Source organism: Peromyscus leucopus, chromosome 3, assembly GCF_004664715.2.
Source record: "Peromyscus leucopus breed LL Stock chromosome 3, UCI_PerLeu_2.1, whole genome shotgun sequence".
NCBI classification, from domain to species: Eukaryota; Metazoa; Chordata; class Mammalia; order Rodentia; family Cricetidae; genus Peromyscus; species Peromyscus leucopus.
The window spans coordinates 33,784,229-33,811,166 of record NC_051065.1 but is presented as its reverse complement, the minus strand read 5'-3'; the positions used below and the strand labels follow the sequence as shown (position 1 = coordinate 33,811,166).

The following is a 26,938-nucleotide window of genomic DNA, read 5'->3' as shown; positions in this document are numbered from 1 at the left end:
ACCTAAATCTACTTGAGATGGATAAATCCATCATAATGGATAAATCCAACATAAGGTTTTCTTTTCTATCATTAAGCAAAATGATTAATTTTCAAACACTTGACTTTGCAAACAGTAAAAACTAACAAGTATGTGTGGATTCTGTTAACACATAAGTGATGTCAATCCCAACTACTGCTGATTATTCATAAATTAACTATTTTTAAAGGCATTTATCTGTCCATTGTCCTCAATTTTCCATTATGGAAGGGAAGGCTAAGGTATCAGAATCTGTTGTTTACAGGTAATATTTACTTTCCTTGCTGTTAGTGAGAATTTTCAGGAAACTTTGAGGCAAAAGCTGAGGCTCCAAGCTGGTGAGAAACTTGCCCAAAGAGTCTTATAGAAATAGTGTTCCAGCACAGAGTGAGCCTAGTTATCAACTGTAGAGTGGATTAAGTTCATTCATCTGTTTTTATATAGATATCTTTAAAGAACTTACTTCCAAAGAAATAAGACTTCATCTCTAAGCAATGTTTTGCTTTCAGGGGGCTTTTAAAACTGTACATGAAAGTTCAGACCCAGCCAGACAGCTGCTTGGGTTAAAATTGAAAAGAGAAAGCTACACTAAGGATCAGCCTGAAAACCCAAGTTAGATTTAGCAGTAAGTGGAGGAGATGGTAGGCAGACTATTTCAGGAAGGATGATAAATAATAAATCTTGTTGGCTACAGAGTCCTCATGACTAATTATTACATGCCAGTCTTTCATATGGCATAGAGCTTTGCTTATACAGTCCAAACAAACTTATATAGAGTTAATAGATGCCTTTTAATTGCTAAAACAGAAAACAGAAAAAAAATGTCTCTAACTGGCTTATACACATTGAACATTACATACTTGTGTTAATACACACACACACACACACACACACACACACACACACACATATTATCTTTAAAAATTTGTGTTTTCAGAAAAAAGAACCAAACACCAATTAAGACAAGCAGCACAAGTGATCCAGCCTCTCAGAATTCCTGCTGAAGTTTCCTCAAAATTCTGAATCCAAACAATTTCAGAGCTGCTAGCTGAGATAGATCAGCCTCTCAGGCTATCCAGCAAGATAAGCTCCACACTTTCCCATCACACAGAAACTAAACAAAAAAATAATACAGCTAGCTTTCCCAGGACTTTAACATTATCCCATTTTTCTCAGGGTCCCATAAAGATGCCATCACCCCTAGACACAGCAGTCTAGAAAATTACTATGCCTATGCCCACATTCCTAAGAAGTGAATGGGCAGTTTTTGGTCATTCAGTGGATATAGATATTTGTCTTTGTTTAGGGCAGTTGATTACCAGTTGTTATTGGGAATGGTCAGAAAAAAAAGCAGAACCAGTGAGATTAGATTCAAGTATCTCTTTCTGAAGGGAAAAATGGGGGGATATAGTATAGAAATGATAGGATAAAAGGGTAGCTATTGATTGAATCTACTAAAAAGCAACTACTAGTCTCATATTTTCTATTGGTATGGATTTTTTGTATATTGATACAAATTTAAGGTTATTTTGTTACAACATTCTATATATAGAAAAAGTGTGTGAGTGTGTGTGTGTGTGTGTGTGTGTGTGTGTGTGTGTGTTTCTGCCCTTGTTTAAGGTATTGTACCTATACAACTCATTTAGAAATGTAATATAAAGATTTAGTCCTTGAAAGCTATTTAGGGTAATAAAGAAAGACAGGTTAGTAGTTAGTCATCTATAACAATCAAACTTATAGTCATGTTCATTATGTTTTCAAGGTCAAACAGATATATGTTAAATATATACATGGTCTTCAAACACTTCAAAGACTTACAGATTATGGCATTTAAAATGTTTTAACAACATAAGACTTTTCATGACAGTGAGAAATGTCTGCTTCTGGCAGCACCAATTTACTTCAAAAAAGCATGATGGGCATCAAAGTGCCTCCATATGGAGTTTGCTTTCAATGTGTCAAAGCTAGCCATTTGGGTAAGAAACTATCTTTGCTTCAACTGCTGACAGTATTCTATCTAAACTGGACAAGCAGGACACAAAAGAAAGCAATTACTGAGCTTTTTCAAGACAAGGTAGGACAGTTCTTCAAAATTCTTGCTTCACAGAAAAGTTTGTCACATATTCTAGGTCTATAGGACAAAGATGGATGCCCCAATGTTGTAGTGGAACCTTGGGTGACTGTCCAAGCAGCCAGATGTCTGTGTCGTTTCTTAGTTTTGGAAGTTGCTTGCTCTATACTTCCTGTTTTACTCAGGTAATTATTTTATCCTTCTTGGGTCTCTAATAAGGATTAAAGACTAGATAGTATACAGTTTTTCTTGTTACCAAATTCAGAGAAAAAAAACTTAGATAAGAGATAAAAAAGTTTATAAGGTTGAGAAACAAAAAAGCTTAAGTTGTTTATATAAGAAGATGTTTTAAGGTATAAAAAGATAGTTTTAGGATGATAATACAAGTTATGATAGGAAATGGTTTAGGTATAAAACTTTAAATTCATTAAGGTGAGATAGATAATAGCGTATTTTCTCTGGATATGCCAAATACAAATGGATTGGGCATTCTGAATGTAATTCTTTCCTGATAATTATTCTTATTGTATATAGTTCTACTATGTTAGAGTTAAAACCTTTCCTTTTTATTTAGACAAAAAGTGAGAAATGTTGTGGGATATTTGTACAGTGTGTGAAAATATATTGCTATGACTGATTCAATAAATAAAGAGCTGAATGGCCTATAGCTAGGCAGGTTATAGACAGGACTTCAGACAGAGAGAAGAAGTAGGTGGAGACAATCAAGGCATAGAGGAGAAGCCAATGAGACATGGAGGGATACAGAATGAAAGAAGGGTAAAAAGCCACATGGTAAAACATAGACTAATAAAAATGGGTTAATTTAAGTAGCAAGAACTAGTTAGGAACAAGTTTAAACTGTAGGCAGAGCTTTCATAAATAATAAGTCTCTTTGTCATTATTTGGGAGCGAGCTGGTGGCCCAAAGGAAAGTCCAACTACAATGACAATCTTCAAAATTTAAAGAAGAACAAGTTCAAAAAATCAGTAAAAATATTTTTAAGTCTTTAAAATCTTCCAACATGCTCCATCTGCTATTTGCAGTTGTCTGTTAAAGTGTCCACATTCCTGCTCTATCTCTGTCTCCCTGACTTATACATTTTATAAGCCTAAAAGCTGAGACGTGTTTACTTACAGCTGTGTCTCAGTGCCTTACACTATCACAGTAGTAGATCAATGCTTGTGTGTTGATTTAAAACAGAAGTATATGACAGAAGCCAGTGAGAACCACCCCTCCAGGAAACATCAAAAGAACTTGTAGATGTCATGTTTTAAACAGTAAATATTAAACAACTGTTTTTTTTTAAAAAAAACAGTAAATATTATTAAGACACATTAATATGATTGTATTTAAGAAATAAATGAAATATCACTGCAAATATTTATGTGTGTTGTAGTTCTGAGACAGTAATGAAAAATAAATGTAGGCAAACACAGGCTTAGCTCCTGTTCCTGGGGAACTTATAGTCTAGTAGAAGAAACATTATTAGTGTGTGCTGTGTGTGTGTATGTGTGTGAGTACATGCAAATAACAAGATGTATATGTGTAAATAATATATAAGCTGACTGAGGTATATGTTCTGAACTAGAAATGCACCATACTGGAATGTGTAATTGAGTGAGCAAGGTGAGTGGGAGGATATTTGGTGATTTTTTTTAAGCTGAGTGAACTCAATATTAGTTAGGCAGAAACTGTGGGTGGAGAGATGAGTCCCGACAGAAAGAGCAGCAGATGTGAGGGTTTTAAGGAAAGGAGTGCAGTCATTTTCCAGAACTGAAAGTGCCTATAGAAATTGTAACATAGTGGGCAAAAAAGAGGATGTAACTGATGAATTGGAGAAAATTGATTTAACCATTGATCTACCAATGAGGAACTGCTAAAAGATTTTTAGTTGGAGAATTACAGTTGTATTTTTAATTGTTTAATTTATACTTAATTTGAATAAGAAATGGAATTTGGGTGCAGAAACAAGTCTCAGAATTATTGTTCTAATGAAATTAAAAGAAAATCATGGCTTGAAAAAGATGAATCAATTAGAGATAAAGACGTGGGTGATTTAAGACATAGGCAGGAGATATAATTGACTTCTAGGTAATCACTTGAATGTGAAAAGGGAAGAGGTGTAGGGGAAAAGTGCTTTTCTAGAGTCTGCTTCGAGTACTATAAGGATAAAATTTTGATTGGGAAGTTTAAGAACAAGTAGGAAATGAGGTTCTGTTTTGGATATACTCAGTTCACAAACTAAGAGAGCATCCCAGCAAGGAGATCCTGTAGACAGTTAGGCTGCCTTGATGAAGTTCCAGGCTGCCTTTGCCTCTATGATGCAGCATTGGGAAGATGCTGAATTCTTTAAAAGTAAGAAAGTCTTTAAAGGAAAAGTTATGTTCTGCTCTATTTTTCTCAAACCATACAAACTTATGGTCATGAAATGAATAAAAACTGGAGACTTGATTGAAGTGTAGAAACTGTAGTTTCAAGACTCTATCATTGAGCACAGAAGATAAGTGTGCTCATGACTATCTCCCACACCCTCCCAAGTGTTAACTGTGTAAGGTGATAACTGTGTTAATAGTTTATTATAATCATTTCATGGTGTATACGTATGTCAGCCATCATTTTTATGCTTTATGTATTTTGTCAATAAAACTTCAATAAAGTTGGAAAATATTATTGACAAAGTTAACAGGTTTTAAAAAAACATAAAAAAGGAAAGGAAAGAAGAAAAATAAAACATTGTGACTAGATTACTACACTCACATGCTATTCTTCTTATATACTTAGCTTTCGAGCGACTCCTCACACTAACTTTTATAAGCAGACAAAAATACAAGTGATGATGAATTAGGAAAAAGAAAGACTGGCAAAAGAGAACAATGCCTTCTAGATCTTTTGTTAACTCTGCTTCAGAGCATATATAGAAATCTTCATAAATCTCTCTCAAGGCGCTTCTAGTTTTTCAAATTTTTTTCCCATTTCTTGTAAATTAACTTTTACTTTCTTTCTCTTAGATGTCTACTTCCAAAAATGGAAAATTAACAGATAGAAGGACACTGTAAATCTAGTGAGATGAAAACAAACTACACTATTTTTTCAAAGCTTTAGTGGTAACAAAATAAGAAAACTTTCAGATTGTTGGAGTAATTAATTTCGCAATAATATGAATGACAGGAGAGTATCAAATGACATTACAAATGTCAAAAAAGGCAACTCAAATATTCCTAGGTGTATGAACATTTTCAAATTGTTTAGAAAAGAGAAAAATTGAGCAAAAAGATTGATATGGGAGATTGTGTCAAATGAATAGATTTTCTAAAAGTCATTTTTGTTAAAAAATTATTACTGTTTAGGAAAAGAGCTGAAATCTCAAACCAGGGAGTTAATACATGAATTTTCCAAGACTGCATTTCTTCAGTACTTAAAACTGATAGGAAATATTGTCTCAAATATGTGAGAGATTTTTTTCACTGCAATAAATCCTCTATAGTCATTCTCACATGCTTTAAAATATACATCAATATTCAAAGTGTCTTAATGACTAGAGTGTGCAGTGGAATATGAGACCTCTGTGAAGCTCCACATTTTTTCAAGCCATGAACACATGGTGTGCTCCACACAGTTTTTAAGTGTTACACAAAAAGCCAGTTTGAGTAAAATGCAACTGTAATTGAGCAAGTATTCCTAGGGAATGCCCAGGATTAGAGGTGCTATGATTTTTCATGTTCTTTTATGTAAGTTCACCCTTCCAATTGAGAATTATTACCTGGGATTAGGGTGCCGCCATCATTGTTTTCTAGTTTCACACTTTACCAACCAACAGAATTTGAACATTTCCTATTAGAATAACTCTTTGAAAGACCAAAGAAAAATATTAAATCATGTTCTTAAACATTTTCCTCTATAGTCCAGAGACAATTAATTACTTTTTATCATTTCTTGGAGTCTTTTTTCATAAAATTACTATTTTTATTTTGTGATTTCTTTTAATGGTTGATTTTCTCAGTGATATATTTTTTCAATTCCATTGAGATATGATTGACATAAGTGTACATATTTAGAGAGCAAAATATTATGGCAGATGTATACATCATGAAAATACAGGATGTGCCTTATATATTCTAAGTTATGATTATATTTAGATTTTTTTTTTTTTTTTTTTTTTTGGTTTTTCGAGACAGGGTTTCTCTGTGTAGCTTTGTGCCTTTCCTGGAACTCACTTGGTAGCCCAGGCTGGCCTCGAACTCACAAAGATCCTCCTGGCTCTGCCTCCCGAGTCCTGGGATTAAAGATGTGTGCCACCACCGCCCGGCCATTATATTTAGATTTTATGTCATATAAAAATTCAGAGATCTGACCAAGCAGTGGTGGTGCATGCCTTTAATCCCAGCACTCGGGAGGCAGAGGCAGGTGGATCTCTATGAATTCAAGTCCAGCCTGTGCTACAAAGTGAGTTCCAGGAAAGGTTTCAAAGCTACACAGAGAAACCCTGTCTCGAAAAACCAAAATAAATAAATAAATAAATAAATATAAAAAAAAAAACTCAGATCTGAAAACTTTAGAATATATTTTAAAAGTATAAACTATATGGAAAGAACAATACAAAAATCCTTCATTTTACTTCATTGCAACATGCTACCTATGCTGGTTTCTCTCGGGTAAAAAGAAATCATCAAATGGAAACCTTTTGTTAATGAAGTAACAGTCTTAGTATGATGGAACTTTATAATGCTTCTCAGATGACAAATTTACACACAAGTGTAGATGTAGCCAACAGTCTTGTTAAATAAGAAACACAGAACCAATGCAAAGAAGAAAGCCAAGAGATCAGAGCTAAGAGCCTTCCCTGTCTGTTGCAGCTAGCCTCTGCAGCCAAGAGACCTACTTCCTGTGTTTTTGTCTTTATATAGACTTTCTGTTCTGCCTTCTCATTGGGTGTAAACCCAACCACATGACTGCCTTGTCACTGCCTGTCTGTACAGACCTCCAGGTCTTCTATGGTTGGTATTGAGATTAAAGGCGTGTGTCTCCAATGCTGGCTGTATCCTTGAACACACAGAGATCTACCTAGCTCTGCCTACCAAGTGCTGGGATTAAAGGCGTGCACCACCACTGCCCAGCTTTTGCTATGGCTCTAATAGCTCTGACCCCTGGGGAACTTTATTAATATACAAATCACATTTTAGTACAAATAAAATATCACCATACACAAGCAATGAGTAGACTATCTTGATTGCTGATGAAGAGTATTTGCAGTAATTACTGTGCTTTTCCCCTTCAAGTTTATGACATCAGCTGTTCCTGTGAAATGCCAGATTCGAAAACACACCCTTACATAAATTAAATTGTATTTGTTTTATCAAGAAAACACTTTTACTAATAAAGCAAACAAAAATCTAATTCCCTAATTTCCCTAGGCCTGTATATGTGGCTAGTGTTACAATACCCAGAATGGTTTCTCTAGAAAAATATTTCTCTCTCTCTGTCTCTCTCTCCGTGTGTGTGTATGTATGTGTGTATACTAAAGACCATTGACTGAGAAAGACCAAATGATCAGCCCTGAAATCATATACACACTAGTAACACATAGACTGAGAAGATTGTATTAGGAATTTATTTATTTATTTTATTTTTTTATTTTTATTTTTTTTTTTTTTTTGGTTTTTTCGAGACAGGGTTTCTCTGTGTAGCTTTGCGCCTTTCCTGGAGCTCACTTGGTAGTCCAGGCTGGCCTCGAACTCACAGAGATCCGCCTGCCTCTGCCTCCCAAGTGCTGGGATTAAAGGCGTGCGCCACCACGCCCGGCTCTGTATTAGGAATTTATATAGAATAATTATGTATATAATATGTAACAACTAAAGAAAAAGAGGCCAGGAATTTGAAAGAGAGCAAGAGGATCCATGGAAAGGGTTGGAGGGAAAACTACGAAAAGAAAAGTATGTAATTATCATAATTTTAAAAAGTAAAAAATTGAATTTCCCATTTTAATTTTTAAATAAACCTACAAATAGGAAACTATAAACTTTTTAAAGTCAATAATTCTTCACATTTAGAAAAAAATTCTTTCAAACTGTTATCTCAGTGCAGGATTATGCTATAATGTTAAAACTAGACAAGTACACACAAAAATACAAAAATACCCAAAAATATTCTTGATTAACATAGATGCAAAAATCCTAAAATATTAAAACCAAATCCTACAAATTATTGACCATGATCAATACTTTGTTCCAGGAATTCAAGGATGGTTCAACATATGCAAAATAATGTACATGATACACCATGTCTACAAAATGAAAGGTAAAATCAATATTATCGCTATCAGAGGCAGAAAATATTTGATATAATTTAACATTTCTTCATGGTAATGTTTTTAATTAGTTATGAGAGTAATGTATCCCATCTTAATAAAGGTCATATCTAACAAACCCACAGCTAACGTCATACTGAATTCAGCAAACATGAAAGCTTTCTCTCTAGGATCTGGAACAATAGCCGGAAGCCCCCTTTTTATAACGACCATCACCACCACAGTGGTGAAAATCCCACCAGACCTACCAGGCAAGAGCAAGAAGTGAAGGGCATCTGAATGCCAAGAGGGAGGTTAAATTTTCACTCTTTGCAGATGTCATGGACTTCTATAAGGAAAACCTAAATGACTTCACCAAAACAATCTTAGAACCAATGAAAACGTCAGCCAAGTTTCAAGATGCAAAACTGACATTTAAAAAGTTTCTACATACTAACAGCAAATTATTAAAGAAAGAAATTAAAAGAAAACCCTACTTACATTACTAACAAAAATAAAAAAGAGAAAAATTTAACCAAAAATAAAAGTATTCAACAATGTAAACCCTGAAAAAATTGAAAGAATTTGTATTATTAATTATTTAAATATCAGTGACCTGTGTCTGGACAGGTGGCCTGCTGATTGAGAGAGCTTTCTTCTATAGAACCAGAGTTCAGCCCTCAGCACCGGCATCACAGAGGAACTCTGTAACTCTAGCTCCAGGAAATGTGATGTCCTCTTCTGGACTCTATGGGTACTCCCACACATATGGCTCACTAACATAGAAACACATTCATACACATAAATAACATTTTAATTTGATTTTGAAATATACTAATGACACTCTTCACATATCTAGGGAAAAAAATCTTAAAATTTATATTGAATTACAAACAAAACTAAGTAGCCAAACTCATCTTGGATGAAACAAAGCTGAACATATTACACTATCTGACTTCAAAATACAACACAAAGATACAGCAATTACTGTGGGGCATTTACCCACCACCCCCACAGCTTCCCAGAGTTTTCTTGAGTGCGATCAGCAGGAAATATTAGATAGAAGGATTTATAGCAGAGAATCTTGCGGAGATAAACAGATAGAAAATAAAGGATAGCCTCGAGAGGGCCTGGAACCTATTCCAACGGGCCCCGACTGTCTCTGGTCCAGGGTTTTTATAGAGACGCCAAGGGGGTGGAGCAAAAGACCTCCTCCCCCAGCACAGCCAAGTGCAGGCCATCTCAGACACCTGCACTCAGGCCCGTGGTCCTGATCATCCTCTATTCAGACCTGCTGGGTAAAGCCATGAGGAACCCCAGAACGGGCTCCCACAAATTACCACATCCTAATACTGACATACAATGACAACTGAGTAATGAAACAGAATAGAGATCCTGGAAGGACTCTCACAAGTCTACACTGATTTGATTTTTAACAGGTACTGAGAAAAGGCAATGGGGAACAATCTCTTAGATAACTAGATGTGGAACAACTATATTTATATGAAGAATAAAACTATACCCTAATGACTCATCAAATCAAATTCAAGCAGGCTTTAGATGGTTATTATATTAAATTCAACTTAGATGCATTAAAGACTTATGTGAAACAAGCAAAACTATGAAACTACTAAAATAAAATGTAAGGGAAATACTTCAACACATTACAATTGGAAATGTTTATTTTTGTTAACTAAGAATAAAGAGGATAAGAAAGAAAAACAAAATTATAAAAGATGGATAACAAACGAGAAAGCATCTGCACAACTAAGAAAACCATCAAAATGGAAAAGACAGCTCACAGTACCAGGGAAAATAAGTACAAACTGCACAACCGACCTGAGAATAAAACTAACAATCTGTACAAAATTCAGCTGCCCACAGCAAAATAAAAAGCCTGGAAAAACAGCCCAATCTTTAAAAGACAGAAAGCAGGTGTCAACAGACACTCTAAAAAGAAGATGGAAGTGGACAACACACATATGAAAAAAGACTCAACATCATCATGGAAACATAAATTCAACCACAATGAGCCATCATTTCACCATAATAATGACTATTTTAAAAACCCACAAAGCAAAACAAGAACTGTCAAGGGTATGAGAAGGGTAATGCTGGTTCACATTAACTTAGCCATTGTGGGAAAACAAGAAGGACAAGAAATTTAAAATAGCACTACTACACAATCCACCAATCCTATCACTATTTATTAAATCTGTCTGCTAGTGCGGCATCCTCACTCCTCAATTCATTTCAGCACTTTTCATTCAAGACAGGGTGTGAAAGAAACCTAGTTATCTATCAACTGATAATGAAAGTGTGGCAGATAGGTACAGTGGAATGTTATTAAAACATAAAAATGAATTAAATCGTGCTAATTGCAACACCATGGGTAGAACTGGAGATCACCACATTTCCTGAAATAAGCAAAAAACAAGAAGGCAAATACCACAATCTTTCTCATACATTCAGTTTTTAAATACACTCTCATAGGCACTGAGAATAGAATGGTGGGTATCAGAATCTGGGAAAAGTTGGAGAATGGAGATAGGTTAACTAATAGGTACTAAATTACATTTAGTCCAAAGCAAGGCATTCTGGTGTGCAATTGAGCAATGAGGTGACTCTAGATAATATGTCCTACATATTTAAAAACCATTAGAATGATTTATCATAAAGAAATTAGGAGTGCACAAGGAATATATTTATTCTGATTTGCACATAGTACACTATGCACACTGTCAAAATATTACAAGTTGCCTCGCAAATACTGTGCATAATTTTTGTGTATCAGTTAATAAACGAAAAATATTTTCCAAGTGTTATCTAGTGTATAAAATTAATAGGCCATGTTAAATGAGCCCCATTTGCTAATTCAAATCTAAATAATAAGCCCTAAAATGTATTACTCTTAGTGGTAATTGAACAATTGGTATACAAATTAAATTCTCCCTAACCCTATAATGATCCCCTCTATCAAGATATCTTTTTCATTGCTCTCCTTCTCCCTCCCTCCTCCTACTCAGCCAACCCCATCCCTCATGTTCCCTTTCTCCACCCACTCTTCTCTCCCCCCATCCCCAGTTTACCCAGGAAATCTCATCTATTTTTCCCCACCCAGGGCAATCCATGCTTCCCTCTGAGAGTCTTTCTTGTTATCTAGCATTGTGTATTGTAGCCTGGTTATCATTTGCTTTACATCTAATATCCACTTAAAAGTGAGTACATACCATGTTTATCTTTCTGGGTCTGGGTTAACTCACTCAGAATGATTTTTTTTTTTCTATTTCCATTCATTTGGCTGCAAATTTCATGATGTTAATGTTTTGTTTTGTTTTAAACCACCGAATAGTACTCCATTGTGTAAGTGTACCAAATTTTCTTTATCCATTCTTGGGTTGAAGGACATCTAGGTTGTTCCCAGGTTCTGGCTATTATGAATAATGCTGCTATGAACACAGTTGAGCAAGTGTGCTTGTAGTCTGACTGAGCATCCTTTGGGTATATACCCGAGTGGTATCACTGGGTCTTCAGGTAGATGGATTCCCAATTTTCTGAGAAACCACCATACTGATTTCCAAAGTGGCTTTATAAGTTTGCACTCCCACCAGGAGTGGAGGAGTGTTCCCCTTACTCCACATCCTCTCTAACATAAGCTATCATCAGTGCTTTTTATCTTAGCCAAACCTGGTGCCAGGAAAACTCCAAGGGAATCTACAAGGATGACCCCAGCTAAGACTACTAGCAATAGTGAAGAGGATACTTGAACTGGCCTTCTCCTGTACCCTAATTGTCATCATAGAACCTTAATCCAGTAACTGTATGGAAGCAGATACAGAGATCCACAGCCAAGCACTGGGCCAAGCTCTAGTAGTCAAGTTGAAGAGAGGGAGGAGGGATTATATGAGCAAGGCATGGGTCAAAGACTATGATTGGGGAAACTCACAGAGACAGCTGACTGGGTTATGGGAGCTCAAAGACTCTAGACCAACAGCTAGGCAGCATGCATGGGATTGACCTAAGCATGTGGGTGATAGTTGTGTAGCTTGATCTGTTTGTGGAACTTAGCAGTGGGACCAAGATCTGTCTCTGAAGCATGGGCTGGCTTTTCAAAAGCTATTCCCTATGGTGGGATGCCTCATTCTGCCTTGATGCAGGCGGGGAGAAGCTTGGTCCTGCCTCAACTTGGTATGTCCATGATTTGTTGACACCCATGGGAGGTCTTACCTATTCTGAGAAGTGGAGGGGAGAGAACAGGATGAGAGGAGAAGGGGAAACTGTGGTTGGTATGTAAAAAAATAATTTAAAAAAATTAAATTCTCTTGGAAACAATATTAATCCTCCAAAAAGAGACTTCATTTTATATTACTCATTATAAAATATTTTACCACCATTATATTTGAAGCACTGTGAAAAATAAAGACTGTGGAAATGTTAATAACAGGACATTGTTGGTGTTTATAAAGTACATACTGAGTGTAACATAATGCACATTAAAAATAATGGCCAACAAAGCAAGTCAGGCCAGGTACAGTCATAGGCCAACTCCAACCAAGTACAGGTGAAAAGAGGCAAGCACTGCATGGGTTGATGGGGACTTCTAGACTGGGGTGAGGATGCAGACACGGAGGTGATGGGGACTTCTAGACTGGGGTGAGGATGCAGACACGGAGGTGATGGGGACTTCTAGACTGGGGTGAGGATGCAGACACAGTGGTGATGGGGACTTCTAGACTGGGGTGAGCATGCAGACACGGAGGTGATGGGGACTTCTAGACTGGGGTGAGGATGCAGACACAGAGGCAACTGCATGAAATGTGAAAGTTTAGTGATGGTAGAGAATAGCTGCTGAACACGGGCATGAGGATTACATTGGAAAATGTCTAAAGATAGTGAACGTAAAGTCCAATTATTCAAGATTATAAAGATAAAGATTCAGTGCTCGACTGGAGTTTCATGTGTTGTTATAGTATTTATGTCTTTTTAATGTTTTATATGTTTAAACCACAAATGAGCACACAACTAATTTATAATCTATTCTATATTCTTTGAGTTCTATGAAGTAAAAGTGAGTTTTATCTGCTGAGCTCTGTACAGTAAAACTTTTGCTGTTACTTGTACATGACAAGCTTGTCATTGATTATAAGGGCGCAGAGAGCTAATTTAGAATTGCTTAGGTGAGGATGATATTGTTAGATTAATGTCAGAGAACCTTGATAGGACTCCTAGACCTAAGCACAGAGGAAATACAGATTGAAATGATTCTTGTGGGCCTTGGACAAATAGGAGTCAATTATAGTGCCCTAGTGGACTGCCCCACATGCATGCGTATACAGACAGCAGTAATTGGCCTCAGTGGGTCGTGATAATAAATGACATGATGTTAGGAGGAGGATATGAAAGGATTCAGGAGAAGTTGAGAGGATGGGTGAATATGATCAAAATATATTATATACATGTATGAAATTCTTAAACACTAAATAAAGGATTTTAAAGCACATATTAAAATATTAGTTTAATTCAGCAACTAAAAATTAACTTCAATACTAACCACTCAATAAGAACAGCTCTAGGAACTCTGCAAGAAAGCATGAATGATTTATCATTTTTAAGCATGTAAATAAATAATTATTGTAAAAGTTTAAGACTTAATTATTAACTAGTGTTTAATTAGAGCAGCACAATACAGAAAAATGAGCAACGCTGTATTTAGGAGCCCAGACTTTCTGAGTTTACTGCTGAAGTTTTCTGTCTTATTGAGAAACTTTGCAAAATGCCATTTCTAAAAGATTTCTTGATTCTTTACTTGAAAGAAACATGAGATAGATTATAGAGAATGAAGTGAATTTTTAAAAATTCCTTAAGATTGTACACAATCTTAAACATTATACTGACGTAAGTGTGCATATTCTACTTTAAGCATAATCATTAAAATGATCAGCTGTCTTACTATTCCTATCAAGTTATATATAAGAATCATCTGAAATCAAAATCTATATAAGATTGGTTACTTTAACAATCACTGGGTGGGGGGAGAGACAGTATGGTAAAGTTAGAAATAATAATTACAGAGCTCTTGGTTAGAGAGTTAATAATTAGTTTTTCTATTTTGAAGTAAATAAATTCTTTGGAGTCATATGTATTGTGAAATTATTGAGCTCCCTGTAAAGATTCCATAAATTAATTAAAACTTATGAACAATTTTATAACATATAGTTGTATAAAAAAGTAAGGAACATTTAAAATCTTTTATACAAAGTTGCAAAATACAGCATAGTAGCTTTACCGTGTAGTGGTGGTGCACGCCTTCAATCCCAGCACTCGGGAGGCAGAGGTGGTGAATCTTTGTGAGTTCAAGGCCAGCCTGGTCTACAGAGATCCAGGACAGGCACATCGCTACACAGAGAAGCCCTGTCTCAAAAAAACAAAAAAAAACACACAAACAACAACAACAACAAAAACAGCATAGTAGGTTCCTAGCAAATCTAAACAATGACCAAATAATCCTATTTTACGCTTGGAGATATTCAAGTTCATAGATATTAATGATTTTTTGGAGACCCCTGTCAATCCTATGGAAAGAAGTTAGGAGAAAATACAATTTTTACTTGGTTTATAAAGAAATTCTATATTTTTTGTAACAAAATATATGTTATTCCTGTCAATTAAATCCATCTTGTTGCTGCTTACCTCTTTAAGGTCCTAGGACAGTTACATATTTGTCTATACATACAATTATAAAAGAGAAAGGAGACATTTGGTAAAATATTTTATTATTATTAAGAATAATAATATAATTATGGTTATAAAAATAACTTTATTAACTACAGAGAGTTTATAATACAAGCCACCACCACAGTGTTCCATTTTTGGGGAAAGCATCCAGCTATCCCACTTAGTCGGCAGCTTATCATTGTCCTATTTACATAGACAGAAAAGCTGCGATATCCACAGGACTCGGTTTTCAGCTGCCTAAAGACAGAAGCCTTCTGTGCAAACAGAAATGAACCTGTATGAAAGTGGCACTGTCAAGAGGTAAGGATCTGGGATAGGACAATATTTTTGTTTGTTTGGTTGGTTGGTTTGTTCTTATTAATAAATTTTTGGTACAAACTTCCAATGAATTTTGAAAAATACATTCTTTCTGGGACTTAATTATGAGAGCTATTCATTGCAAATCACTCATTATAAAAAGGCAAATATGTTGTCTTTGCTCAAGTCCTTTTATTTTTTGAGTTTTCGATAAATGTAAGTGTGTGGTTGTTGCATAGAGTGAATGGAAGTAGTTATTTTTGAACTTCATTAAATCAATTTAAGGTTTGCTTATGCTTATCATGAGATAGTATTGACATTTTCTATTTCATGCCCTGTATGTTACAGACAGTATTTGTTTTGTAAAGGAAAGAAAATACCCAACAGCAACTCCCAGTTCTTGACAGTGCTCTTTTTCAGGGATGTTGTAGCTGGAACATCCACTCTGCACAGTACCCTTGATACCAGCAAGAAATATCCACAGGAATAAGTGAAATACAGCTTTGCCAACACATGCCATTATTGTGATTTTTCTTGCTGACCAGTGTTTCCCATTGCTATAGCTTGAAACACTTAGATAGCAAGCCAGAACCTGTTACAAAGACCAGCTCACTAGAAACCAGTATACCGAGGACCTGCCCACAGCATATTGGTAAAAGCTACTTTACATTTCACAATAACATTAAAGAAATATACAAAAGAATTATCACCCCTCTGCACAGCAGAGGCACATCACTAAGATTTTAGTTTTACACTTCTATTCCTGCAGACATAAGAAAAATATCTACAATTATAACAGTGTATAACTGTTACTCAGCCAAAACAAAACCACTTGAAAGCTCATAATTCAAAAGGCCCTCTTGTCCATGAGACAAAAATAATAGAGATTTCTAGATAAGTTGAATTTTTTTCTCTTCTTCCTTTGAAATTTATTCACAGAAAACCATCTCATACATAGTATTGTTTTCACAATAACTGTGCCCTTTCCTACCAAGTAAGACACCATAGATCTTGTCCACTATCCACGCCATCCACTTCGCCCATTGCAAAGAAAACCTCATGGAGAGAGCTGCTTAACAAACCATGTTTGGTGACGGACTGGCATTTGTTTACTTTTTATAAAATTAGAAACACTGATTACAAAGTATCTGAAAACTTGATTTCAGATTGTTTCTAGGTAATTTCTGTTTCTCTTTTCATGGATAATTAAAAAAATACTCTGCAAGAAGTATTGTAAAATGTCAGTATGTTAAAGTATTGCAATTATCACAACAGCTTTACCAATATTATTAAATATAGCACTGAAATTTAGACAATCCAAAAAGAAGCTATGAAAAGGACTTTAATATTTTAATAATATATCTTTGAAATTTCTGTTTTGTTAAAAGAACGTGTTATAAAAGGGAAAGAAAATGTGAATGAATATAAAATGATATGGTCTGGCAATTCATTGGATTTCTCTGCATCCACTGTTTATCAACAGTACCTATGTTATCACAAATATATATGCATGTGTATGTGTGTGTATATCACACACACACACACACACACACACACACACACACACACACACCCCTATGTCAAAGCTTGTGCAAGAACTTCCGGATTTACTTCCAGAAGTTGTGAGGATGCATTAGGGCATTGATTGAATCTTTGGCCTGTGAATAATTTAAAAGAATTCGACCTCAAAAATGGGAACAATGGATTCAACCACTGAAATTATAACTTTTAATATTCTTGATTTACACATGAAGACTGAGAACTTAGAAGCTGTCTTATTATTTTTTTAATATCCTACCTCTGGATATACAACACAAAGCTAGTCATGGCAAGTAGAATAATAAATATAATTTGAATATTATAATATAGATTATAAAATTTAAATGAATATTCCATGTCATTAGGAAAGAGCTTTGTCAAAAGAAATGAGAAAATATGATAATATCTTTATAGCATATCTGATTTTTGGATTTTTAATTATACATTTTAAAGTAATTTAATTAAATAATTTAGAAAAAATACTTTTTCTTTCACTTCATATTTTTTTTCATATTACTCAAAGGCTAATAATTTTTAGGTTGAGGAAATTATTTTCCTTTTTTTCTCCAAAATATTTCAAAGCAAAATTTAATGAAGGGATATTCACAAAGCTTTTCAGACATGGATATTTTATGCTAAATCATTTTTGAAATTTAAGGAAAGTGAGCTAGAAGCCAATCACAGCAGCAAGTTTAATATTAACCCATATAAATATATATTTGAAGACAGAGACACTTAAATTTTTTCATTAAGACACATTTGAAAACTGAATAAATGTTTTAAGAAAATAGATCAACCAATATCCTGCATAAATAAGTAGACCAAATTTGGAGGAAAGAAATAATACAAATACACTTAGTACTTTCTGCTTTTTAGGAATTAGAAAGCACACAAAATAACTAGGATAATAAATATAAATAAACATCAAAGCTAGTCATTATTTTATCCTATGGGTCCTATCCTGACTCTGAACACTTTCCAGTGGAGGTCATATGCTATATGTACAGAGGGTCAACACTTATACCTGTACCTTTCCTGAATATTCCCACTGATCTTTCAAAAATCTTAAATTTTAGAATAAATATAGATACATACATCCAAGTATTTATAGATTACACTAGATACTTCATGGTTTAAACTGTGATATGTGCTGCATGAGTACTCAGCCATGTGTTATGGTCATGTGTTTTTGTAAAAGGATGTTTGTGTACTGGTATTGCAGGATATATGTTGCAAAAAAATGGAGTATAGCATGTGCCATATGAAGTGTAATATAATTTAATACAGAGTTACAAGTTAAAAACACAAGGTACAGATTGTTTTGGTGGGGTTAAAATAATGTTTAACTTATGATTAATTCATCATTAAGATATCAACCCTGACAAGCAGCATAGAATGATTAATTAACCTTTACCTTTAAATCTTTTATCATCTAGCAACTACACTTCTGCATGTTTTTAATCCGTTCAAGTATCTTCAGGAGATGTGTTACTGCACTTACAGGTACCTTAATTCACTTCAACATTTACAAAATAACACTGACAAACAAAACAGAACACACCCATATATTAATGAGTTCCTGAACATTCACAACACTCAAGTAGTTATTTTAGGATTGGTTTAGATGACATTTTAATCTTGAAGTCTCTGAAATCCTTATGTATTGATGGACTCTTCAAACACACTGGCTTCTTCTATGGATATTACAACTTGTACGTCAAAATTACTTTGTGTATCCACTTTGCGTAATATGCTACTCGGACAAAAATACCAGGGCGGTTTGGGATGGCACACCCACGGCCAGGAACAATGACACCAAGAACCATTCTCATTTTGTGTTGCTCACAAATGAGTGGGCCACCATAATCTCCCTAAGAAGAAAAGACAGAACAACAACAGAATACATTATTTGGGAGGTAAAAAAGCAAGAATTCTTCAGCAGCAGCATCCACTGCGAACTTGCAGCTAAATGGTCTAGTCATTCAATAATGTCTTTTTTTTTTTTTTTTTACATTTTAATTATTGTGTGTACATCCATGCTTGTGGAGGTCAGAAGTCAACTTATGGGAGTTGGTTCTCTCCTTCCAGCTGGGATTTGAATTCAGGTCCTTTGGCTTGGCCGCAGGTGCCGTACCCCACTGAGCTATCTCTCAGCATTCTCCACCCTCCCCCCCCAGTTATTTTCAATTTTATATTTATTTTGTTGTTGATATTTACCATGTGTCCAATATTTGGAAAATGTATAGATTTGTAAAATACAGAGAAAATGCACTTGTAATCACATGATTTAATCATTAAACTTCATTAAACTTTCTCTTCTTTCTAAAACACTTTGCCTTTCTCCAAAAGTTTATTTTAACAGTATAAATAGAAAATCCTTATAATTAAAACAATAATTCTATATAATTTGGAAATTATTTTTCCAAGCATGAAATATTCCTCTAGTCCCAGTTGATACTAGTAGTTAATATAGTTATAATTTAAATATTTTATAATATCATCAGGTAAAGAAATATGATAAATGGATAGAGATTAACATGTGCATATACACATATACATATTAATATACAAATGTTAACTATATGACTATGCATGTATTCATACTACACACCTTTGTATAGATAACTGTTACGTCTGTACTGTATCACTTTTATGTACCTTGCAGCCTCTTAGGAACATAGTTACAGAGCTGGAAAGATTACTCAGTACTTCAGATGACTCTTTCAGAGGACCCATATTTGGTTCTTACCACCCATAGAAGGTGACTTAAAATTGCCTGTAACTCTAGCTACTGGGAACCTGACACCCTATTCTGGTTTCCATGAGCACCAAGCATACATATGATATACATATAAGCATTCAAGCACTCATACACACACATTTAAAAAAAAAGAAACACAGTGACTAGATTTGGACATCCTTATATAAAAAAGAATGTTTGAGATTGTCTTCATTTTCCTCTCAAAGCAATGAAATTTAAAAAAAATAAACAAATGCTGCAAAAGTTATTTCTGTATTGTGGGCATTCATATATTTTTTGAGAGGGAAATTAAGATAGACCTGAAATCAAATGTCAAACAGTACAGAAATTGGGGTTGGTTTTTTTGTTTTGTTTTGTTTTTGTTTTTTTTTTTTTTGACACCTTCTATATTCCAAACGTCATAAGGTAATAAAATTGAGGTTTAAATAATACACCAGGCACTTTTCCAATGACTTTCTTTGGAGATTTTCTATAGGTGTTCTGTCACGTCCACCATAGAGAAATTCAGGGTCATTGTCTTTAAATATGCTTGACTGATGGAGTAAACAACAGATGCAAAGAGGCTGGGAAGAAAGGAATGAAAGAAGTGAGGGTTCGGGAGGAGGGAATGGTCACACGTGAACACATGAGTCTTGGGGTGACAATTGTCTTCTGGAAGATATAAAAGTGATGTAAGGCTAACTCTTCTCTGCCAGTTCAGAAATTGTGAACATGGTTAAAAGGACAAACCATTCCAAAGTAAGGAAACTAAGACAGCGCAGATGGATAACGATGGAGAAGTCAACTCTGCAAGTTACCACGTGATAGGTGACGTGGCACAGGATACCTACACTTCCCTCTAGAGGATCCCACAACCCTGTCTGATTCCAAACTCCTGAGCTCACAGAACTCATTGCTTTAAAAAGTATCTTTTCTCCTTATTAAACGTTCCTCTCACTCTGCCAGAATAATGCCCACTGTCCTGAAAGAAACAAATCCAGTCAGACTTTATCTAAAAACTCTGTAACTAAATCAACACACACTTGAAGAAAATTCCAAAGAAAGTTGTATATGCCATGCAAATATTTTAGTGTCCTTATATTCTACACTTAGGACATACATCCTTTTACATATCAAAAGCTATCACACTATTGTTGAAATCACCACACAGAGTGTTCCAGCATCCCACAGCTATGAGACTTGAAGAATATGCTTCTCATATTCAAAATCTATCTAAAATGATAGCTTAGCAGCTTGTCTGTGTAAAACAAGGATGGGAACCATGCTAAGCTGTAAGAAGTTGCCTTAAGACATGAAAATAACCAAGCTTAAAGTCACTAACATTAACCTTTGATTTAAAAAAAAAAAAAAAAAAAGAATTTCTTTAGAAAGATGAATATCTATCCATAGCACCCTTGAGATCTCAAATCTGGCATGTATCTCCCAATATTAATAATCGGTTCATACGGGGAGATTCACAAAAATGAACAAATTTAGAAGAGCACTAGTAGACTGATTTGCATACTTCTTACCAGCACAGCCTCCTCTGAGAGTCTGCAGTTTGTATAGTATTCTTTTTAGAGACAAAGACCTTGACTGTGTTTTGTGAATGAAACATGGGCTGGCTCATTAGTCAATTAAAAGAATTGAACAAAAATTACAGAAGGCTTTTTCTATGCTTCCTTCTCTAGGAATGGGTTGGTCTACAAATATTATGATTTGACAAAAATAAACAGAAAACACACAAGAAATTATGGCATTGGCTGTTAAGACATTTTTGTTTTAGTTTGGTTTTTAAGACAAGCTTTTGTCAAGAACTTGAAATCTTCCTGCTTCAGCTTCCTGAGTTCTTGGATTACAGGAATGCTCCACCTGTCTGCTTCCAATGATAAACTCCTTTTTGAACAACCAATTTTTACCTCACATGGTCCTGATCCAATCTTTTCAGCCCCAGCGCACAGTTCAGACTCATTCAGAGTCACTTTCCCTTGATGATGCTGTCGGCATTTCTCATTCCCCATAATATACAGATGTGCTACTCGTAATAAACCATCCGAGTTGATCACTAGAATGGTATAAAAAATATAAAGTTAATAAGAAATGAGTAAAGGCAAGGAAGGCAAGAAATAAAAAGCATCTATACTTTAAATAACTATTGTATTCTGTTGGATCTTAAAAATTAGCTTACATCCTGTGTAGCCCCAGCCGTAAACACTGCAAGTGGTCTTTTCAGGGATTGTGCAGCCATAATTGGGTAAATCAATTGTACTAACAAAGTCATCCAGGACCGCAGGCCTTAAAAGACAAAATACAGTGTGAGTAGTCTGTGGGATACAACTCTACAGAAACTTGTACAGGAAGTGCCTTGTGCAATATTAAGACACAAGGGAACCTTGGCTACTAAAACAAAAGCAAAGAAGGAGTACCTATTTAATTAATAGGACAAAGCTTGGGATAAATTATAGAGGAAGGAGACATTTACTAGTAATAGTCTCAAATAAATGTTAGCTGTGCAAAAAATTACCTTGATTTTTTTCTAAAGAGTCAAATAATTGTTATTAAGCTTGAATTTTAAGATGGTAAGAATATTGTACCAAATTCACTTATTGCTTTTGAAAATCATATCACACCTTTTTATAATACATGTCCTCATATATATGTATATATATACATGCACATAATAAACATGCACATATAAATATTACCCTTGATATATGAGATAATAATAAAACTAGATGCTAGAAAAAAGAAACTAAGCTGAAAAACATTGTTTTGTAAATTGAGTTCCCATTAAAACAGAAAATCTCTAGAAACTCACTGAGCAAGCTTCAGCAACACCAGATCTGAGCCCTCGGGTCCATAGACCAGCTGGGAAACGTTGAGGACCTGTTTACGTTTCTCTCGCCCCTCCCATGGACATCATGAACTCCAAGCCAAGCTTCATAATCTTTCAAGTCTTTGTTTCTAAGCAGAAAATAAAAAGGCAAATTATAGTGTCTAAGTGTAAATTATTACTAATTTCCACTGTCATTTTAACTTATAAGGATAAAGAGCAACATTTCAATTTTGATCCGAAGTATAATATATAATAACACATTTGTTAAGGGAGATTCTGAATACCACAAATGTATTGAAGCAGAGAAAACGAAGTTGCAGAAATTCAGAGGCTATTGAGTTTATAAAATGTTTTATTACACTTGCTATAAAGAAAGTCACCTGCTAAAAAATCCTCATGTTCTTTACATGAATTTACATTATAATTTGCATATAAATTTTGATTACTTTCAGTTGTGTATATATTTGGTTTATCACTAAGGTTTAAGATTTTCACAAAAACCATTGGTATGAAGAGAATTAAGAAGTAAGCTCTAGGAAGGCCTCCTTCTCTTTGCTGACATCATTGTCTTTGAAACTCTTCCCAAATTGGTCCTAAAGCTGTCTCTACATACAAAAAGATACAAAGATTCAAGGATGCCTGCTGATTATCAGAAGAAGCATTTCTCTTTTGAAATACTATGTGCAAATGGGAAGTTGGGACATGGCTTTATTTACATAATACAAAGAAATTTTTTTCTCAAGCAAGACTAAGGTCAATCATGAAAAAAAGTTAGCTGAATGAACACTAAACACTGATGAGCACTAAATATGAAAATATCAGTGAAGCCAAACTTTTATAATTAAATTTGAAAAGGAAGGGCAGACAAGATGACTCAGTAGATAAACATGCTTGTGACCAAGCCTGATGACCTGAATTTGATTGCTGAGACCCCATGGTGGAAGCACAGAACTGATTCCCACAAGTTGTCTTCTGACCTCAACATGCAAACCATGTCAAGTACACACACACACACACACACACACACTTCATTTTTAATTTAAAGTAAACTAAATGGTTAACTTGTTCTGATAAATTCCTGTAAAATAAATGTTCGATATTAAAATCAAATAGAAGGTAGATTTAAATGCCCCAAATAAATGTTGATTTAAAAACCATCTTACCTTGCTGGAAAACATTGCCTTGCAGTAAGAACCCAACTTTCCTTTATCAAGGATCCTCCACAGATATGTTTATTTCTATGAAAAGAGAAATGAACAAGTAACATCTTTGCAGAAAAACAAAAAACAAAACTTGACTGCCAATTAGTGAAAACCTATGGCTTCATTTCTCAAAACTAAATGAACTGTCAAGAAGAATGAAAACAATCTACTTGGAACAACACACAGCAGTGCCTTTGTCTGAGGCTGGTGTTTGGTGAGTATGGCATCCATGAGTGTTTTCACAAATGTGAGCAAATTTTAGGGCATAAGTTTACAACAGAAAATATAGTCACTATACACAAGTATATATTCCCAATGCAAGCATTTATGTTTATGACCACCTACAATATATGCTGCAAATATAAGATAATTTAAGTGAATAAAATTGTAGAAGTGTTTAAAATTCAGCATTTGATTATGAAAATGATAATTTGAGATTTCATTAAACAACTCTGAAAAACCATCCAACGGTAGCAATGTTTTATTTTACTTTTTTACTGTTACTCCATTCTCCTTTTCCTCTACCACTATTTAGTAGTTTGGAATTTTGCTTTTGTGGCCCTGGATATACTAAATGCCTTGCATACACTAAGGAAGTTTTCTACACTGAACTACACCTCCAGCCTCACTGTTTAGTTTTGATGTGATAAAAAGTAGCTGGGTTTGGATAAATTTACCAAATGTAAGATCACTACTATAGTATTTCACTTATGAAAGCAAAATAATTTTTCAAGATAAATCATCTAAGAATTTTTAAAATTTTGTACAGAAGAATAAGAACTAGTACAAAATCTATAAATCCATTTCTTTTTGGCAGAACTATGAAAAGACTACAGCTTTCCACATGTCACATTTCCAAGGAGAACAGCTGCTCAGGGCTTCATAGGGCAGCACTGGAAAGTCTCAGCTGAAGGGACAGTTATTTACAGCTTACCACACAGGAGGACGACAGTGTATATTGAGCCTTAACTCCTATTCTCTTCAATGTGTGTTTTGGAAAAATAACCAAACAGCTGTGGTTACTAAGAACTTGGGTTGAAAAGGCTCTGTGGACTAATACACGCAGGACACGAACAATGTAAGTCAGGTTTTTAATTTTATGACACAGATCTAAAGTTTTCTACTATATAACTTGCATACTGATTTTTACATAGATCATATTAGCAATTGTTAAGACCTTTAAGAAATAGACATATTAAAAGTTCTGTATCCAAACTGATTACAAAAATCAAAACTACCCAATTGTTATAATAGGTTATTGACTTCCATAATAAAACACTTTAAAATTGCTGTTTTCCCTTTCAGTGATGTTGGAAACTAAAAACATCATTTCTGTGATTGTGTATAAGCATCTTAGAATATAAATTTAAAATATCTTAGATTTGAAAATTAATATATGTACTATAGCTATCATGGTGACATTAAGGTACAAATAGGTCTTTCCTGTCATTTTCTTTTAGCTCATCAGAATCAGTGTCACATTTAGAATCAGTATTAGTGGAAACTTTGTTAAAACTTATAAAGATAATCATGTGTTTATATTACATAATCCAGTACACAGTTTAGTAAGGACACAAATCAGTCCTTGATCCCCAGAGTAGTGTCTTGTAAAGGGCACAGTTTTCTTGCAATCTTAAGTTGAAAATATGCTTTTGCAAATATTCAGAACATTGTGATTTGCAGTCGTGAATAATTAATTACCTGTATTTCAAACTAACCATCCACCCTACATTTGTTCGTGTTGGGATGCCATTTACAACTCGCAGTTGTTTTGTTTTGGCACAGGATATTACAGGATCTAAAAAAACAAGACCACAGAAAACATTTTTCAAGACATTACTCAGTGCCTTTTACTTTTATTAAGTTTTGTGATCGCTAGACAGGTGTAACTAGTGTGACGGGATTAAAACAACATTTTGGAGAAAGGCCATAGTTGTTTGTCAAGCCCATGGTGCTTGTCATCCCCAGTTTTCATAAACAACAACAAAATGCTTGAATAACTTCTTTCAGCCTAAGAAGGATGTGAAAAAACAAAAACAAAAACAAACAAACAAAAAAAAAAACCTAGTGTCTCACTGGGCAATGGTGGTGCACGCCTTTAATCCCAGCACTCAGGAGGCAAAGCCAGGCTGATCTCTGTGAGTTCGAGGCCAGGATGATCTACAGAGTGAGATCTGGGACAGGCACCAAAACTACACAGAGAAACCCTGTCTCAAAGAAGAAAAAAAAGTGCCTCCACCAGCTTCTTATTCTCAGGATTAAGTGAATATCTCAGAAGCTATCATCAACCTAGCAGACCACAAGGCTAGTAAAGGGCTTTAAGGCAGAACAGAACATAGAAGCTGTGGAACTATCCAAAAGCATGGCCCCTTGTTTCTACCTGTATTAGTCTCATGTCTCTTGGAGGGTGATCATATAAATGTGATCCATTGCATACAGTCTTCCCCAAATTAAAGGTGTGTAAAGACACTTTTAAAAGTTATATGCAGTTTTTTTTGACTATTTTACATCTATAATTAGGGAAATATAAATTTTAAAATAAAGGCTGGAGAAACGTTTCAGCAAGTACTGCTCTTACAGAGGAATTCAGTTCCCAACACCTACACCATGAGGCATACTCCCAGCTTCAGGGCATCTGACACCATCCTCTGATCTCCTCGGGCTACTGCACCAATGTGCAATCACCCCCTCACACACACACACACATACATATACATAATTTAAAAATAAAATAGAAAAAAATACAATGACTTTAGAAGAATTGTTATTATAGTGCCAAATACTTCTCATATAAACCAAAATTTTATTTGTAACTTTTTCTATCTTTATTATATGAAGATAATAATGAAATCATTTGGGACATATGGAGATGCAATTATATTTTGAATACTACTTACGGTCCAAATTAACAATAGTAGGTGTGGTATCGCCTTCACCTGTAGAAATACATATCATAATTCATGTATACATATTCATCTATATAAAATCAAACCAAGGCATTGAAATCTATTTGTGATAATTTACTAAAACTATTGACATTCAATTCACTTAAAAATGAATAATTTGCTAACACTATTGACATCAAAATAAATTATAAATGTAATGTGAATTTTTTGAATAATTTTGTCCCTTTCCCTAATTAACATTGTTTCTTCCTCTAGGTGTTACATAATGTGGGAAGGTCTCGTTTGTGACTCTGAAGGCAGCAGTTGTGTGT

General features: G+C 34.6%; 1 protein-coding gene across 1 annotated transcript in view; it reads right to left on the bottom strand.

The window, feature by feature from the left end:
- Positions 1-15,576: 15,576 nt before the first annotated feature.
- Positions 15,577-26,938, bottom strand: part of Hgf (hepatocyte growth factor) — a 65,588-nt gene continuing 54,226 nt past the window's right edge. The window contains 8 exon segments of the mRNA XM_028861998.2: positions 15,577-18,814; positions 21,603-21,748; positions 21,872-21,978; positions 22,502-22,586; positions 22,589-22,647; positions 23,683-23,757; positions 25,423-25,519; positions 26,619-26,657. Coding sequence (XP_028717831.1) covers positions 18,647-18,814; positions 21,603-21,748; positions 21,872-21,978; positions 22,502-22,586; positions 22,589-22,647; positions 23,683-23,757; positions 25,423-25,519; positions 26,619-26,657 — 776 coding nt within the window. The 3' untranslated portion in view covers positions 15,577-18,646.